We start from the raw sequence: 18,465 nt of genomic DNA on the forward strand, positions 1-18,465 counted from the left end.
CTTTCTGCTTGTTTTTTTTAAAAACAACACAAAACACAAAAGGTAAATATGACCGAAAGGGTTAAACCAGGGATCGCAAACCTTTTTGGGTTGGTGGGCACATTTGGAAGTTTAAGAGCCTGTCCTGGGTGCTCTCACAAAATGGCTGCCAAGGTGGATATGGCCGATCACAAAACACTGATTTCCCAGAATTCAAACTGGAGAGACTAAAAGAAAAGTAACTTGCCCAAGAACCTAAGTACAAGGCAGAGGTGTGTCTGAGCTCCAAAACACAAGACCACTCTTGAACCCCAGTAAAGATAGTGCTGGAGGGCAGCACCTTACTTTGAAGGAAGCCAGACTCTGAGGTGTTTGTGTTTTACTTTAAAATATGAAGCAATAAAATAAAAACCAGGAGTGCCAGGGAGCCTGGCAGGCAACAAGAGAGCTGTCTGTGGGCACATTGGCACCCACCGGTGCCACACAGGCGACTCCAGAACTAGAAGACAGCTTTCTCATTCTGCAATGCCACAATTTCTTTAAATTAGTGTGGATTTTAAGTGGGTCATTACTTGTGTTATGCAACTTCTTGAGTAGCTGCTAAAAGTGTATTTTGTGTGAAGTATGAATGCCATAAGCAGTTCCACAACCAAGCACAAGAGGGATTTCAAGATTCTCTTTCAACAAAGCCTGATTGCTTACATACATATCACCAGCTTGGCACAGAATCCAAGCATAGAATCTCATACCAAGGGGTGAAGAAGAAAACTTCCACTCTGCTTGCCAGGAAAAAAGAATTCTTGACTTCCCACTGGGATCCAACCGAGAAGGCCCTGTGATGGTTTAATGGACCCATTCATGGCACTGAATGTCTAAAGAATTAGGTGCAAAAACTTTAAAAACCAAGTCTATATTCATATGACAGCAATACCAGCTGGTCACTTGAGATTATTAAAGGAAATCTCCCACTGTCAATTAAAGCGGAAGCAACCCTTTGTGAAACAACATTCCCTTAACTTCCAATAGGTTATTTTAAGAAACTGGTCTCCAGTACTCTTCCATCAATCTTGATTTTAATTTTTAATTTTTAGATACTAAAAGCTTGACTGTAAAATATCCAGTTTCATTTTGGAATTGTAAAGGTCCCAGAACAAAATTTTTGAAAAGAAAAGGGGGGGACGGACCTACACATTAAGCTACCAAGGGAAGAGGGAAAGGCCAGGAACAGGGCAAGAGGAGAAGGTGTGGCATTACCCGCATTGTATTTAAACTTCACATTAGGTATTCCAATTATACTTTATAAAATCCTTCTTTGATCAGGACCCTGGAGCAATACATGGAAACTAGGGGGAGAAATTAGTTCAACTGTTTTCCCTTAAGGAGCCTACATATAAAAGCATTATTCACAGATTTTATTTGACACAAAATGCTCAGCTACATCTGGAATGAAGTATGCTTCCCTTCTGGGGGTTTGAAAAACTATACATATTATCTCTCATATCCTTAAAGGATGTTAATTTCCCAAATGTGCTAAGGAGAGAAGATTTCAGAGTGTAGAACAAGGAGGAATGTATTACTGAAAGGATTTTTTTTTACTTTGTTTGCCAATATAGCTGGTCAATAAAATCTTAAAATGGTATATATTCTTACTCCTGTTACATTTGTGGTGTAGGGCACACTGTAGTGCTGCTCCTTTCCATGCCAATTTAATAGGCCTGCTGGAACATCAGATGCCATGGAGCACATGGGAGGAGCCCACATTGTAGCTCTGCCTCACAGTGCCTCGCCCCTCCCATAACTTGGGGCAATGATGTCTCGGTGAGAAGGCGCCATGTTGCAGTGGCTCTCATACCACAAATGTAACATGAGTAATAGAATTTCCCTCATTTAACTCTCAGAAAACCAAATGCTATTCTAAAGTCGTGTTAATATAAAAAAACTCAAATAAAGCCTAAATCTTGACTTAGCAGGGATGTTTGTGGCCTGCAACGATAGTGTGTTTATACAGAATTTGATAACAAGCACGAATTTAAACATTGTTAAAAAACAAACAAACCAGGTTTCACTTCAAAAAGCAAAACACAAATCATGTTTCTAAACCTTAGGACCAGTGATTCAGAGAGAAGCATTTTCAACTTCTAAAAACACATTCTAATATTTATTTAATTTTAATTAAAATATTTCTAGGCCACCTTTCAGGGCAGGAGCCTCCCTCCCCGATCCCCAAGATGGTTTACAACAATTAAATCCCATATAGTAAAAACCCATACGACCACTAGTAATAAAACATCTGGCCTAGACAATACTAAAATCTGCAACATAACTACAGCTACAAACCAGAAAAGTCCAATAAAACATAAATCAGGGAAAGGCCAGAGAAAACAAGTAAGTCTTCAGGGCCTTCCTAAAAGCTTGCAATGATGGAGCCTGACGGATGCCCAAAGGAACCCATCCCAGAGGTATGGGGCCACTGTGGAAAAGGCCTTCCCTTGTATATTTTGTGTTATGATTAATCAATCATAACATTAATCATAACATCAATTAGTAGCATAATGAACTGCCAAACTGAGCAGTTTCAAAGTTGTAAATAACTTTATCCAGATGACAATATCCCTAGGAAGCATATAAATATATATCACATGTATATACTGTCTATTTTTCTTTTCTTCTTTTTTGTAAATGGCATGGAGGAGCGGTATAAACAGAGGGGTAAATTAAAACCAAAAGTACACATAATCCAAACATGTTAAATCAGATTCCAATTGCTTAGGGCACTGAACAATTTTCCAAAAAACTTTCCAGAGGATTTTTCAATTCAATATTTTCTAGAAACCGCACATCACTGCTTAGGGTACCACTAAAGCATGACGTTAAAACAATGATGATGCAAAACTGTTCATTAATTTATCTGTCTTGTTTATAAAGTTTTAGGATGTCCATGCTAAGCAGGCTGGCATGAAGCAATAATACCGAGCATCATAGGGGAAGCCTCTCCTGCAGTAGCCCAAAAGAAAAGAAATGTAATTTTTACAAGAGCTATGCTCCCAAATATATTATTTCCATGAATGAAAAGGAGATCCAGCACAGGCTACATGCATCATTGGTCTTCTCTGTACCTCTCCATACATATAAGAACACAAAGGTGGGGAATCTCTCCCCAATGGATGTTAATATCATGATTATTTTCAAAACTGGACAAAGAAAGGATGGACTTATCCAAGAGGTCTTCCTGTTCTCAAACTTCTCTGTTGAAAACATATAACTAAAGTGTGCTTAAAGGAAGAAAAGTCATAATCACTTAATCCTCTCCCTTTTAGACTTATTCTGTTGCCCACGGATAATCAGTCTTTTGACAAACAAGTTGAACAATTTGTCTCCGAAAGTGGCACTGAATGCTCGGGTGATTCACAATTCCTTTACAGCACTAAGCATGCATCTTATGTACCTTCTGGGGTGATATTTTCACGTAAAAACTTCTGACAAGAGGTTTTGTCTACCCAAAGGTATTCTGCTCTGTGTTATCACTGGAGGAGAGGACAGGAACTGGCTAAATGCACTTGTCATCTTGCTGACATCAGAGTATTACAGCACCTTGTCTCCTCAGTAGGGCAGTACGGTCTTTAGAACACCAGAAGATGCTCTCAAGGGGCTCGTGTCAATGTCCTAGCAAATGGCAGAAGCACATTACATATGCAAAACCTCTCTGCTCTGTTGATTTGTGTATCCTCACAAGATTCATGCATATAACACAAGAGGCACTGGGAACTTATTTTTAACCGACACCAATTTGAAACAACACAAAAAATTAGGTTTGCCCCCCTGCCTCAATGTTTGGTTGCGATGCTCATTTATTAATCAAACTACACTCCATGTTTGGTCATAAAAGGACAATTTCTTTTCAAAGCATTTTTATCAGCTCCTTGATTAAATAAGTGGAAGATGCCGGCTCATTATTCTGCAAAAGTAGGAACAACCACCATTTTTTACTTCTTTGGAGAAGCAGCAGCAGCTATCAGAACAGGTGTCAGCCCAAGCCCTGCAGCTTGGAGGTGTCTGTCATGCATAATCATTGCACCTGACTCTCTCAAACAACTCCCCGTTGGGGGCGCTCAATGTTTGACCAAGACTGCCCTCTTATCTGGGCAAGAAGGCTCCTTGGCTGTATGTCCAGCAGCTATGAAATGCCCTTCTTCTGGAGGCTTGCTAGGGTCTGGACATTTTTGAATATGTGGTGTAATCTCACATCCAAGAACAGACTGATAGGATGTTTTTGTTTGTTTAAGTGTCGTATATTTTATATTTCATCCTTGTTCATCATATTCAGCCGTATCAACATGAGAGCTGGAGTACTGTAGTGGCTAAACATCCCACCACATGTCTGTGGAGCAAATCTCACCGCATACACAAACCCGTTGGGCAAGTTAGGGCCAAACTAAACATTCAGTTTTAACCTCCCACCCCCACTATGGATGCTAGTGGTGGAATTTCACAAAAAAAAGAAGAGAAAAGGGGGGGAGGGGTTTCTTTTTAAACCCTCTTGGAATGCTGTGGTCCCAGTGCAAATCAGGGCTGCATCCGCTTACACGAGAGTAGGGATAGCTAGTATGCGCAGTTCCACTAAGCATGCTTTAGTGAACATTTAGTTTGGCCCTACAGACAAGCTAATACTCTCTCAGGGACAAACTAGACATGCCACTACGTGGGTTATAAACATGTCTGTGGGTTTTTTTAAAAAAAATAATAGCAGGCATGGGGAATTTTCTTTGGGACCACAGTATGAGAGGATGGGAGGTATAACCCTTTTCTCCCCTGCTGGAGTCCTGATGAAAATCAGCCCCCAGGAGCTTTTTTTGCAGTGCTAGTAACAACTTGAGGGGGAAACCATTTTCATCAGGATCGTAGCAGGAGAGGAAAAGATTAAATCTCCCCTCCCTGTGCACTGCAGTCCCAATAAAAATTGTGGGGGCCTCATGCCGTCTATTCAGTTCCTATCAATGCAATCCTATGTATGTCTACTCAGAAGTAAGCCCCATCGAGTCTAATGAGGCTTACTCCCAGGTAAGTGTGTAATTTCAGAACTGCAACCTGAAAAACACAGATGTGGTTCTAATGACACCTTCAGCATCATGTGAAGTTTGGCCCTTAGTATTTCATCAGTATTTTATTTATTTATTTATTTCTATACCGCCCAATAGCCAAAGCTCTCTGGGCGGTTCACAAAAATTAAAACCAAACAACACACAATAAAACAATTTAAAATATACAGAACATTAAAACCACAATATAACAATACAACCACAATAAAACCAGTAGGCAATTGTAAAATGTGCTTACTTTACAGGATTGCTTTAAGGGTTACTGTGATAATGTATGAAGTGCCTTGAGCGCTCGGGGAAAAAGTGCTATACAAATGCTAAGTTGATGATGATGATTATAGTTATATTTATATCCCACCATTTTTACTCTAGCAAGGTTCTCAGGTTGGCTTACATGCTCCTCCCCCTCTCCATTTTATTGTCACAACAACAACCCTGTGATGTAGGTTAGGCTGAGAGTCAGTGACTGGGCCAAAGTCACCCAGTGAGCTACATAGCCAAGTAGGGACTAGAACCCGTGTCTCCCGAGTCCCAGTCCAACACTTTAACCACCACACCACATTGGCTCCAAGATATATCTTGGGTTTCTGTTGTGGACTGTTTTAAGGGAAAGAGATACATCAAATATAGATAGATGACAGATATGAAATCTACATGCTTCCACTCAAGGGTGGAACTCTTAAAAGTCTCACTCAGCAGAATTACTGTCCATCATTACCGATAATTCATTCCCTCTTAAAAAGAGGTCTGCTTTCATGGAAAATTTGCCTGTTTTACAGTATTTATACAGAAGGGGAGAAATTCCGTTTGTGATCATGTCTACATCTGCTGAATGAGACCTCTCAAACTATAGTGCTTGGTGTGGCATTCCCCCCCTGCCCCCCCCAAATGTTTCAGGATTCACTTATGCTACACCCCCTTTCAAGGAAAGAATTCTGGGGGTGAGAGGGGGAAATACTTAAATATACATTAAACGTATCTTTTCAACGCAGTGGATTCCATCAACTTCAACTACGCACATTTATACATACATGGTTACATACAGTTTACAAAGCATCCAATTTCAGACTCACTTGGAATTCCCACCAAGTGCTAATATACATATTGGCACAAATATTACTATCATCAAAACATTTCACAGTGCACCTTTACTTAATTAAAAGTATGTGAAATAAACATTAGCTGAAGAAAGATCACAGACAAAGACAGGCCAATAGCCTCTGAGTGGAGGATCAATATCTTATAGTATTTTCTCAAGAGAGCTTAACAAACCCATTGTTGTAGCTATGTGAAAAGGAGAAGGCTTTGCAGATCAAGTTACCAGCCTGATCTGATGTTTTTAATAGACAATAAATCTGGCTGCAGCCATTGCTAAGTCTCAGTTGTAATCGTTAAAGCCAGAGAATTTTTAAAGAAAAAACCTGCACATGGACTTATAAATATTTATTACCATTCCACAAAACTTTTAAAGCAGACATATAACTAGTTGACACTTAATTACCAAGCACTGTTTCAGTGTTTCTTCATATCATGTTGGATTATACTTAGATTAAAATGATCTGCATTGCCTTACCTGGTACATTCCGACTCCAATGTGTTTGGGCTCAATTTTCACTAGTTCAGCTAATGGGTCCTGTACGCGTCTAGCTATGGAAACTGGGGGGAAAACAAAGCAAAAAATGGTGTTCCGTGAAACGCAGGACTAAGAAAGTACTTTCCGTTATGTTTTGTCTAGTGTTCTGAACGTTCATTCTATTCTTTGCCACATGAAAAAGAATGTCATAATATAAGCAAAAATGAAACTTCAAATGGGAAAATGCAATTCATTGCAAATATGTCCCACATTCTCATCAATGCAGCTTTAAAAAAATAACCCTGTCATTGCCAGCCATGTAAACTGAAAAGCATATTAATTATATACTAAAATAATAACAACAACAAAACGCCAGCAACAGATTAAAAGGACCACATGCTTCAGTAATCTGATATCAATACTTTCCCCTAGCTAACATTTGAAGCTAACATTAATTAGTATAGGCAAATTATATACAAAGCTGAAGTTTTTCTTTTACATTTGATTGATTGATTGACTGATTGATTTAGACATTCTTTCCCATCCTTCCAGTGCCAATGCACAACTCAGGGCAGCTTACAACAATCTAAAATCACAATGTCACAAAATACAACAAAAATACATTAAAATAGAATAAAAATACAACAAAGGCAGAAATCACTGGTAAAACATACCCTTTGCATAAAAAGAGCACAAACTGTGCAGTAATTTATAAAACATGGCCTCACAATACAAAATCGTAGGCAATTAGAACATAAAAGGCTATTTTTGATTGTGCTGACTTAGTCAGTTAGTAGATTCTCTGAATACATTAATTTGGTTAATTGAACATTTTTAAAAAATGAATTTTAATTGTAGCTGCCCTGTTCTGTGAAAGCGGCCAGTGTTATGTTACAAATATTCTAACAGCATATCTTAACAGAGAAAATATGTGCAAGAATTATTCATCTGTTGAAACAGCTGTTTTCAGTATATAATGAAAAATATTCATTCATTCATTTCATTTCTGTACTGCCCAATAGTCAAAGCTCTCTGGAATATTTACAAAGATTAAACTCCTTAAAAATACAATACTGTACATAATATAAAAATATTTACATACAAACATATAAACAGACAACACACACAAACTTTTTTTTTTAACAGTCAGCAATAAGAAATCCCAGGACCCAATTAAAAACTTTATCATATGCTGCCAGATGCCTGAGAGTAGAGAAAGGTCTTAACCTGGCACCGAAAAGATGACAATGTTGGCACCAGGTGGCCTCACTGGGGAGATTGCTCCATAATGAGGGGACCACCACGGAGAAGGTCCCCTCCTTTGTTGCCACCTTCCAAGCCTCCCTCAGAAGACGCACTCAAAAGAGGGCCTCAGATGATGACTGTAATATACAGGTAGGTTCACGCCCAGACAGGCGCTCTGTCAGGTACTGTGGTCCTGAGCCGTATAAGGCTTTATAGGTCAAAACAAGCACCTTAAATCAGGCTCAGAAATGTACAGACAGCCAGTTCAAGTGGGCCAAAATCAGTGTTATATTTTCTGCAGTGACCTGCATTAAACTTGATAATTTACTCTATATGCTCTGTTGTGTTATACAAAGGTTATACATGGGTATACATAAAACACACAACAATATTTATGTATCCACTGAAACATGCAATTAGTTGTCTGTTCTACAACTGTGCACATATTTCAAAACTATTGCTTTTACCCATTTAAAAATATCCAAATGCCAGATAAGATGAATCAGCTAAAACAAATATGATTAGTCAAGAAAGATTTCTTGAATCACATGGAAGCCCTAATTATTATTATTAATCTATATGGCATCAATAGCAGTGTTCAAAATAACATCCCTATTCATCTCAACTTGAAACAGCCCAGATAATTTTGTTATTGGGTGGTATAAAATGACTATAAATGAAACAAATAAACAAATTAATTATGCAGATCACTATTATTTCTCATGTACAGTTTGGGAAACAACATTTAAGCCCAACAGTAACTTGTCCATAGCATCTTGTGAATTCACAAGTAAGACTGGATATGAACAGAGTTTCCAAAGTTCCAGTCTGCACTCTCTTTCCACTGGAAAACACCAGAACATCTCTCCATACTAGAACCAAACTGGATCAGACCAAAGACCTACCTAGTCCAGCATTCTGTTCGCACAATGGTCAACCAAATGCCTATGAGAAAGGCCACAAGCTGGACATGAGCGCGTTTTAGCACTAACTGCTCATGTTCCCCAGCATGAGCGTCCACGAATTTGTCTAAACCCCTTTTAAAGCCGTCACTACATCTTGTGATAGTGAATGCTGTAGTCTATGGGCTGTGTGAAATACTTCCTTCTACTTGTCCTGAATCTCCCACCATTCAGCTTTGTGGGATGACCCCAGGTTCTAGTATAGTGAGACACTTTCTCCACACCATGCATAATTTTGTACACCAAAATGATAGTCTCCCCTCATTTACCTTTTTTCTAAACTAAACATTCTCAGATGTTGCAACCTTTCCTCATAGCAGAGTTGCTCCAGCCCCTTAATAACATTGGTTGCTGTTTTCTGCACCTTTTTCCACTCTACAATATCATTTTTGAGGTGTGGTGATCAGAACTGAACACAGTATTCCAAGTGTGGTCACACCATAGATTTGTATAAGGACATTATGATATTGGCAGTTTTATTCTCAATTCTTTTCCTAAAGATCCCCATCATAGAATTTGCCATTTTCACAGCAGCTGCACACTGGGCCAACATTTTCATCATGCTATCCACCACAATTCCAAGATCTCTTCTTCGTCAGTCAGATCTCATCATTATATACATGAAGTTAGAATTTTTAGCCCCAATGTGCATCACTTTGCACTTGCTTTCATTGAACCACATTTGCCATTTTAATGCCCGCTCTCTCAGTTTGGAGATATCTTTCAGAGCTCTTTGCAATCCCTTTTTGTTTTCATTGCCTAAATAATTTCGGGTCATCACCAAACTTGGCCACCTCACTGTTCACTCCTAATTCCAGATCATTTACGAACAAGTTAAAAAGCAGCGGTCCCAATACAGATCCTTGTGGGACCCGACTGTTTACAGCGCTTCACTGCAAAAATTTACCATTTATTCCCATTCTCTGCTTTCTGTTCTTTAACCAGTTACCTATCCATAAGAGGGCATCTCCTGTTATCCCATGACTGCTAAGTTTGCTCAGGAGTTTTTGGTGAGAAACATGTCAAAAGCATTTTGGAAGTCCAAGTAAACAGTGCCATGAATGCACTTCGTGAAGAACTAGCACTATCAAATGAAAAGTAGAAGCATCAGAGGATTTTTCATCAACACTGGGCAGTGCATTATGGTTTATTACGAAGACTTGGGGGTGGGGCAGCACAATATTCAAAATAAGAGTTAGTTTGATTTGTGGTGGGAGGAAAAATCCCTCTTACGTCAACAGATCCAGTGAGAGCCAATGTAGTGTTGTGGTTAGAGTGCTGGACTGGGGCCCTGGAGATCCAGGTTTAGTCCCCACTTGAGCCATGAAACTCACTGGGTGATTTTGGGCCAGTCACTGACCCTCAGCCTATCCTACTTCACAGGGTTGTTGTGAGCAGAATCATGTGAGCTGCCTTGGGTTCCTTGCAGGAGGAAAAAGGCAGGATATAAATGTAATGTAATAGTAACAGAGAGGTTCAGAAAAAGCACTTTTCACATTCTCAGAGGGTTCTTATTTGTTATCATCAATTAATAGTGGAGCAGAATGAGAGACAGACAGAGAGAGAGAGAGAGAGAGAGAGAGAGAGGTGTGCTACCAAGTCAGAATTTTGGTCCAAAAAATCTACAGGGAGAAGCATAAAGATGACGCTAAGCATTTTCTAGCTGCTGGCCTTTCAGTGCAGAATGGGAGTAAGAGATCTGTTACCCTTAACCAAGAAATTTCATTTTGCATCATGGGTTTTGTATATTGAAGGATGCATAAACAGTTTGCCATTCTCATGAATTCATCGTTCACTTATGAAAGTAAAAATAGTTTGGTGCTCACCCTTCTAATCCCACCCACAGCCAGCAGAGAAATGCAATTCATCCCTTCTGCGTCCCTTTTGCAATATTTTTGTTCTGGTGCTGGTAGCTTCTAACATGTGATTACCCTATATATATATAACCAAGACAACAAAGGACATGGGAACAGGTCTTTCATTTCTTTTGCATTTTGATGGACAAATTCAGGGACTTGCATCAGAACATTGGGAATTGTAGTTAGATCAAAGTTTTGTCCAGACTTAGAGAGTCTGGGGGAGTGGAGGACTTTCCATTCTAAGTTCATTTAAAGAAATATATGAGCATAATTCCTGATTAAGGAAAACCTGATTCTGATTCTACCGTGGAGCAGTTAATCTACTGTCATTTATCTCTTGCTGAAGAAGACCACAAGGTTGAAACACATCTGGGAATACTCACCCTGTATACTGTTCATTAGAGTTATTACTCTCTCTCTCTCTCTCTTACAGTAAGGATAAGGATATAAGGATTTTGTAAACAATGTGTTGATTTTTTCAGTTTATTTTAAACATTTCAGTATTTTAAAATGTTGGATTATATGCAATAGTAAACTGAGTAAAAATGTGTTATATCATAACATTCCTGACTTTACATACACATAGTCCTAGCCAGGTCTGTTGGAGAAATCCACAATGGAACCAAATGTGTTCCAATTTTCATGAATCTGGCCTGCGGATTCCACAGCAGATTGGCTTTCCTGCTGTTGGGAACATTCCGCAGACTTGTGGACCGTTCTTCTAATCTTGGGGAAATTTATGCAAATTTCATCATAGAAAAAAATGCTATTTTTTAAAAAAACCTGGCTGAAAATGCACATTTCCCCAATGGGCTAAAGGGTGAACATGTGCATTTGGGGTGGATTTGCACATTTGGGGAATTTGCGCATTTTTGCATGTGTGAATTTGCACAAAATTGGAAACTTAAAAAAATCCAATTCCATCGATGGGCGGATGATGGAACAAAAGGCGCCTGACAAGCCACAGGTCCTACAGATATGCATCTAGGTCAGAGGTGCAGAGCCTCAGACCCAGGGGCGAAATCTGACCCTCCAAGGTTCCCCAGATAGCCACGACCCCTTCCTCTGGCCCCAATCCCTTTCCCCAAACCACCAATTATTTGATGTTTTCCTGGCTTTCGCCCAGTTTCTTCCCCATTCTAAAAGGCTGAAATGTCTCTCCCAAGGGTAAGTTAAGGGCAATAAAAGCTTTAAGGTACAATAGCATGGCATTTTTTGTGTTTTGGCCCTGGCTCCTTTGCCTTCAGCCCTGCCCACCACCAGGCCAGAAGAGCTTCGGCACCCCTGATGATGGTGTTACACACTGAGAGGCACACTGAAAACAGTTTTTTTGCCTCAGTTCAGATGCATTGATTTGAACAGCTAAATTGAATCTCTACACGTTAAGGCAGAATATACCCAAGTAGCAAATGATGGGAACAGAACAGTGAAAGCTATGCCCCTTTGGCATAGAGGCACATAGCTGGTTGAAACTGGAGACAGAATTCTCTGGGCTCAGTGCAAGGTAGGCACAAGGCATTTTGCTGTCGGAGGCAAAAAAACTAGATGCTTTCCCCATTCTATATACAGAAACCGACTGGACTGGTTTTGGCTCTTATTTCAACACTGGTGATGGCACTGCGTCCTCAGCACAACTCAGTGCAGCAGGCTAGCTTAAGGGGTGCAGGGCAGCCCGGGCCCATAGCCAGGACTGGGCTAGGATCGACTTGCCCCCTCTACATTTTCTCTGCCCCCACTAATTGTTTTTGTTTTTTTACAAACAAATAATTAAAAAAACAGTGTACAATTTTCTCTTTAAGAAGCCTGCAAATCAGATGAACAGACCCCCTACTTTTTTGGTGCTCTCTTCCCCGAACTTTTAGGCTGGCTACGAGCCTGGGGCAGCCCATGTGGCACGTACAGCTCTGTCCTCCTCCAACACCTTGCTACCACTCCCTGCCCCCCAGCATCTGCTCCATAAAGTGGCCATCTCACTCTACCTAATGGTAGGGCCGGACTTGAGGCCCTTTGCTCCAGACCAGCAAGGTAGCTCTTACATTTTTAAGTACAGAGCATTATACACATACAGGACTGTCACATATGAGAAACCCCATACAGGAAACATGCAAATTCTCCTACAGAAGTGATTTCCATGAACCAATTTCATCAAATGCTAAAGTGATCCTGAAGTATGTATATGAGGAAAGAAGTCAGTCAGTGGCTGAGACTTCCAATGTTTTGCGTAGCAAAAAGGTGCCTGTGTATATGAGAGGCTCTATCTAAGAGGTCAGATGTGGTTAACTAAGGGCGCAATCCTATGCATGTTTAGACAGAGAAAAGGCCTACAACTCCCAGCATGCCCCAGCCAGCCATGGGGCATACTGGGAGTTGTAGGCCTTTTCTCTGTCTAAACATGCATAGGATTGCGCCCTAAGAGGACTATAAAGTGGTTTCCCTTTTCCCTTCACTCCCCAGAGGTTTCTTGCCTTCAACCAGGTTACAATTCACAAAAACTGCAACAGATCGGGGGGGGGGGGGGTGTTCATACAGAGAAAGCTGCTTCCAATCATTAATATGCAGAGCAGACTAAGATAAATCGGATGACAGCACTGATTTATAGCTCACCCCATGTTAAAAGCTTGAGGAAGATAACAAAGATAGGAATGAAGAAATAAAAACCAAGCAAAACAAAATACAATTTCATCAAATTAACTGAAATACTGGCACAATGGCTGGACCAAACAGGTAAGTCTTACAGCACTTCTGAGAGATACTCTGGCTGGTGAGTCTGCAGCTGAAGGGAATTCCACACCTAAGGATGCCTGTCTTTCGCCATGCCTTTACTCTCTGAAGTTGAACCTGATGCACTGACAGTATCATTAAGGCTAGGTGGATCAAAGCAATTACAAGAGGATGCAAAGGAGTCTGTCAATAAAGGTGAAAGTTTGGAAAAGGGCCGTAACTCAGTGGCTGAATACTTGCTTTACATTCAGAAGGTTCCTGGTCTTCAGAAACGGCCTTGGTCGCCTTGGTAGATGATATGAGGAGGGCTCTGGATAGGGGTGAATGCTCCTTCCTTGTTCTCCTCGACCTCTCAATGGCTTTTGATACCGTTGACCACGGTATCCTCCTGGACCACCTGGAGGGGTTGGGCATTGGAGACACCGTATTGCGGTGGTTCCGGTCCTTCCTCTCCGGCAGGTACCAGAGGGTAGCACTGGGAGAGGAGGTTTCAGACCTGTGGCCACTCACTTTTGGGGTGCCACAGGGTTCCATCCTCTCCCCGATGCTATTTAATATCTATGTGAAGCCGCTGGGGGCTATCATCAGGAGGTTTGGGGTGCGGTGTCATCAATATGCGGATGACACGCAGCTCTACCTCTCATTCAAATCTTCACCAAGGTTGGCCGTAGAATCCCTGTCCAAATGTCTGGAGATGGTGAGTGGCTGGATTGGGAGGAATAAGCTGAAGCTGAACCCTGACAAGACCGAGGTACTTTTGGTGGGAGATAAGAGGAGGCTGGGGGATGTTGACCTGGTGTTGAATGGGGTACGGCTACCCTTGAAAGACCAGGTCTGCAGCCTGGGGGTCATTTTGGACTCCCAGCTGTCCATGGAGGCTCAGGTGTCAGCTGTGAGCCGGACAGCGCTGTATCAACTCCATCTGATATGGCGGCTGCGTCCCTTCCTTCCCGACCATCTGCTCCCATCGGTAGTACATGCCCTGATGTCCTCTCGTTTAGACTACTGCAATGCACTCTACGTGGGGTTACCCTTGAAGACGGTTTGGAAACTGCAGCTGGTACAGAACGCGTCGGCTCACCTGATTAAAGGCAGCCGCCGGCGAGATCACATCACTCCAGTGCTGAAGGAGTTGCACTGGTTACCAGTTGTTTTCCGGGCCAAATTCAAGGTGTTGGTTTTGACCTTTAAAACCCTATATGGTTCCGGCCAAGCCTATCTTAAGGAGCGCCTCCAGCAGCACCAGACAGGCCGCTTAACAAGATCAGCCTCGGATGGCCTTCTCTCTGTCCCATCAGCCAGGACAGCTCGATTGGTGGGGACGAGGGAGAGGGCCTTTTCTGTGGTGGCCCCCACTCTGTGGAACTCCCTCCCTAGGGAACTCCGCCATGCCCCCTCTTTAATGAGCTTCCGTCGTGCATTAAAAACATGGTTGTTCAGGCAGGCATTTGGGGTGGGTTAGGGTATTTTAGAAAATGTTTTTACTGTAGAATTTTATTGTTTTAAACTGTTTTATTGTATGTTGTACATCGCCCAGAGTGGCGGGGTGACCAGCCAGATGGGCGATTAATAAATTTAATTTAATAATAATAATAATCAGGACTAGTAGCCTCTGATAGCCTTCTCCTCCAAATATTTATCTAACCTCCTTTTAAAGCCATCCAAGTTGGTGGCCATCACTACATCTTGTGGAAGTGAATTCTATTTAACTATGCACTGTGCGAAAAAGTACTTCTTTTTATCTGTCCTGAATCTCCCACCAATCAGCTTCATGGGATGACCCTGGGTTCTAGTATTGTGAGAGAGGAAGAAAAATGTCTCCTATCCATATTCTCCACACCATGCATAATTTTGTACACCTCTGTACAAAAGTGTCTTCTGTCACTTTACAGACTAGCAGATTTATCCTGGAATATGCTTTTGCAAACAAAAAGACACTTTTTTGTATGTTTGCTGTAATATGGCAACCCTCTAGAATTTGTCACATTATAAAAATAAGATGTAACAGCAGCCAATTGGGGAGGGATAAAATTGACAAAGGTACAGGTGTGTCTTCATGTTACTGAATCACCTGCTGCCAAGCGTTCACAGAATACAAGAGGTCTCAAGATTAACCTAAAGTGTAATATGAGAAGATGGCGATAAATAAGCAACAAAGAAGCTGCCGTGTGTGTGTGTGGGGGGGGGTTATGGGGAGGAATAAAAGAGCAGAAAGGGCAGAGGGAAAAAGAGAATACAGAAATAATGAACTTAAAAGGGATGAGGTAATAAAATACGGGGCTTGCAGGCCTAGCAGTGGCCTGTAGAAGAGGGACGTGATAAATGGCAAAAAGCAGGGGTGCACAATCTTCTCAAGTGAGAGGGCGACATCAGGTGTCTGTTGGGGTGCCTGGGGCCACACATGTATATACACACACTCACACTCATAAACTCACACTAATTCACATCCCCCACATATACATGCTTCCTCCCCACACACACACGCACACACACTCCCCCACACACAAACACACACCAGTGCTAGCATGGTTTCCCTTGCCAGCCCTTGCGTTAGCACTGGCAAGGGAAATCCCAGGCTTTCCCTTGCTGGCTGTAGCACTAACAAGGAAAACCCTGGGCAGGGGCCCCATGGCTCGGAGGGCAGCATGTTGTGCATTCCTGGGAAAGGGTCTGAAGGCCGGTGTCAAGGTTAAGCTCTAGGCAGCTGTCAGAGGCGAACCAGGAATTAGAGCTGAGGGACCAAGCCAGAGAGTCAGAGCTGAGGAACACAGAGGAACATACGAGAGCCAAGAAGCCCTTATTGCTTCAGCAAAGTCTTAGCCCAAAGAGGAAGCCTTATATAAGCCCTGTCTGTCCAAGAGAATCGAATAGCCAGCTTGGTTGGGCAGGGCCAGTCCAGACCCTGAGAGTATTTCACTGCCAAGACGATGTTCCAGGCTTCAGTTCTGACAGCTCAGTGCACGGGGCAGCTGCACACAGAACCATTTCCCAGCTTAAGCCCCAGCAGCTGAAAGTCTGTAGAAAAACGTGAGGGAGGATCCGATGCCGTTGCAGCGTTAATGACGGTACGCTGGCATATATCGACACCTGCGCAACATCTTTAGCACTAGCGCCGCAACACCACTGGATCCTATCCTTGACCAGGGAAGAAAAGAACAGTGTTCAGTACAAGCAAGCAACCCTAGGAACTGCCCTTCCAAATAGCACCCAGACATTAGTAAACCAATGGCATCACTAACAATGTTTAACAACATCCATTATTATGCATGCATTGCTTAGAGAAGTTTGCAGGCGTTATATCAGAAACTGATCCAGAGAACAAATCTAATATTTGTTTATGTGAATCATCTCAAATACCACAACAGAAAGTGCACGCACAGTTAAATTATATCTATAATAATAAAAGAGGATGTATGTCTGTCTGTCGGCACCATAGCTCCAAGACTGTGAAACCTATAAAAGTGCACACTAAGGGAATCCTGGGAGAGTGTGCACCTCTGGGTTTATTTTTAATTTTTAAATGTATTAATTAAATTTAATGTATTTAAATGCATCCACGTGTTTGAAGCCTGCACTAACATCTTCAGTTATTAGGTGGCAGACTTCCCTAACCAGCACATAGCTTTGCGGTCAATACAATTTGAAACTGGGAGGGGGGGGAATAGTCTGAGGGACTGTACGGCTGCCCCCTTCCTTCTGCTGTGAGGCAGCCCTCCCTCAAAGGTCTACAGCAGTGCCAGAGGACATGTCTTCACTCAGACAGGGCAGGCATAACAAGGCTGCCTAACTTTGCTTGAAGGCTTTAAACTAAGGGCTATCCCAATCCACGCGAAGCCGGGTCCGTTTGCGTGCGTGTGTGTCTGTGTGTGTGTGATGTGTGACACACAACTGAATGCATCATGAGCCATTTCACATTCAAAGGTCTACATCCCCACCTTCTGATAAAGATAAAGATGCATAGTTAACGTTAAGTTCACTGCTCGGTCACGCACAAGTTTTCACATCCTTTATTACAAGTTTTAACATACACTAACAATGGCAGCTTGCAGGCTTGGCTTAGAAAGAACTACACTGGTGACATCTGATCTGCCGGCTTCTATAACAGAGAACTTGTGAATTCAAAGGCTTTCACATATGCCTTTCTTGTCAAAATCACAAAAGGTTAATCAGTGCAAGCACTACAGCTTACAAGAGAAATGCTTTCCTATAATAATGGCTCATATAATTACCAAGCGGAGCTCCAGTGGTACAGATCAAGAACAGCCTTTAAAAGACAGTATTATTTTACCAAAGAAGAATGGGAGGAAAGGTATGAAGGGTTGGGATAAAGCAGGGGGGGGGGGAGATGGGGATAAAGAACAAAGTGATGAGGGAAAGCACAGTTGCAAACATTGCAAAGAAGAAATTTACCTGAGCCAAACAAATATACCTCAGCATATAAAGAGAACTGTGCATTATCTAAAGTATATCCCCTACTTCTATTAGCATCCTTAGGACAGCCAACAAAATCAAATCGAAGAGCACAAAGAAATTACAACAAAACCAAACAGATACTGACACGATATATACATAGCATTGAATCGTATCTTATCAAGTCATAATGATCCGATGTAAAAGCCGATAGCAAAGTTGCAGTCCTCCCTCAGCTGTATATCCCTTACAACAGGGACATTGAATCTTGGTCAGCCCGGGCTGAATTCAACCTGAGAGAAGCTCTTGGGAGGGCTGCATTCCAGCGGTGGGTGTGGCTGAAGGAAAAACGGGGCCAAAATACCAAAAATACCAGCATATTGTAGCTTAACGCACAATCCTATGCATGCGTAGTTAAGTCCTACAACTCCCAGCATTCCCCAGCCAGCCATGCTGGCTGGGGAATGCTGGGAGTCGTAGGACTTTTCTCGGTCTACACATGCATAGGATTGTGCCTTAAATCTCTTGCCACCAGTAAGGAGAGATATTAGAATGATGAGGAAGGGGAACCATGCAAAAACCAGGAAATAACCAAATGATTGGCAGTGGGGGGAAAGGGC

The 18,465-nt window shown here is 41.9% G+C and overlaps 1 protein-coding gene across 6 annotated transcripts in view; it reads right to left on the reverse strand.

The window, feature by feature from the left end:
* The window catches only part of SRBD1 (S1 RNA binding domain 1), a 275,489-nt gene that overhangs the window by 119,180 nt on the left and 137,844 nt on the right, over nucleotides 1-18,465 (reverse strand). For all 6 annotated transcript variants that reach the window (XM_084828969.1, XM_084828968.1, XM_084828967.1 and 3 more), the window contains one exon: nucleotides 6,649-6,731. In XM_084828969.1, the coding sequence (XP_084685095.1) occupies nucleotides 6,649-6,731 (83 nt within the window). The remainder of the gene's footprint in view (nucleotides 1-6,648; nucleotides 6,732-18,465) is intronic.

The sequence above is a fragment of the Heloderma suspectum genome, chromosome 1 (genome assembly GCF_057233095.1).
Source record: "Heloderma suspectum isolate Gila_16-S chromosome 1, 16-S_ref, whole genome shotgun sequence".
Lineage (NCBI taxonomy): Eukaryota > Metazoa > Chordata > Lepidosauria > Squamata > Helodermatidae > Heloderma > Heloderma suspectum.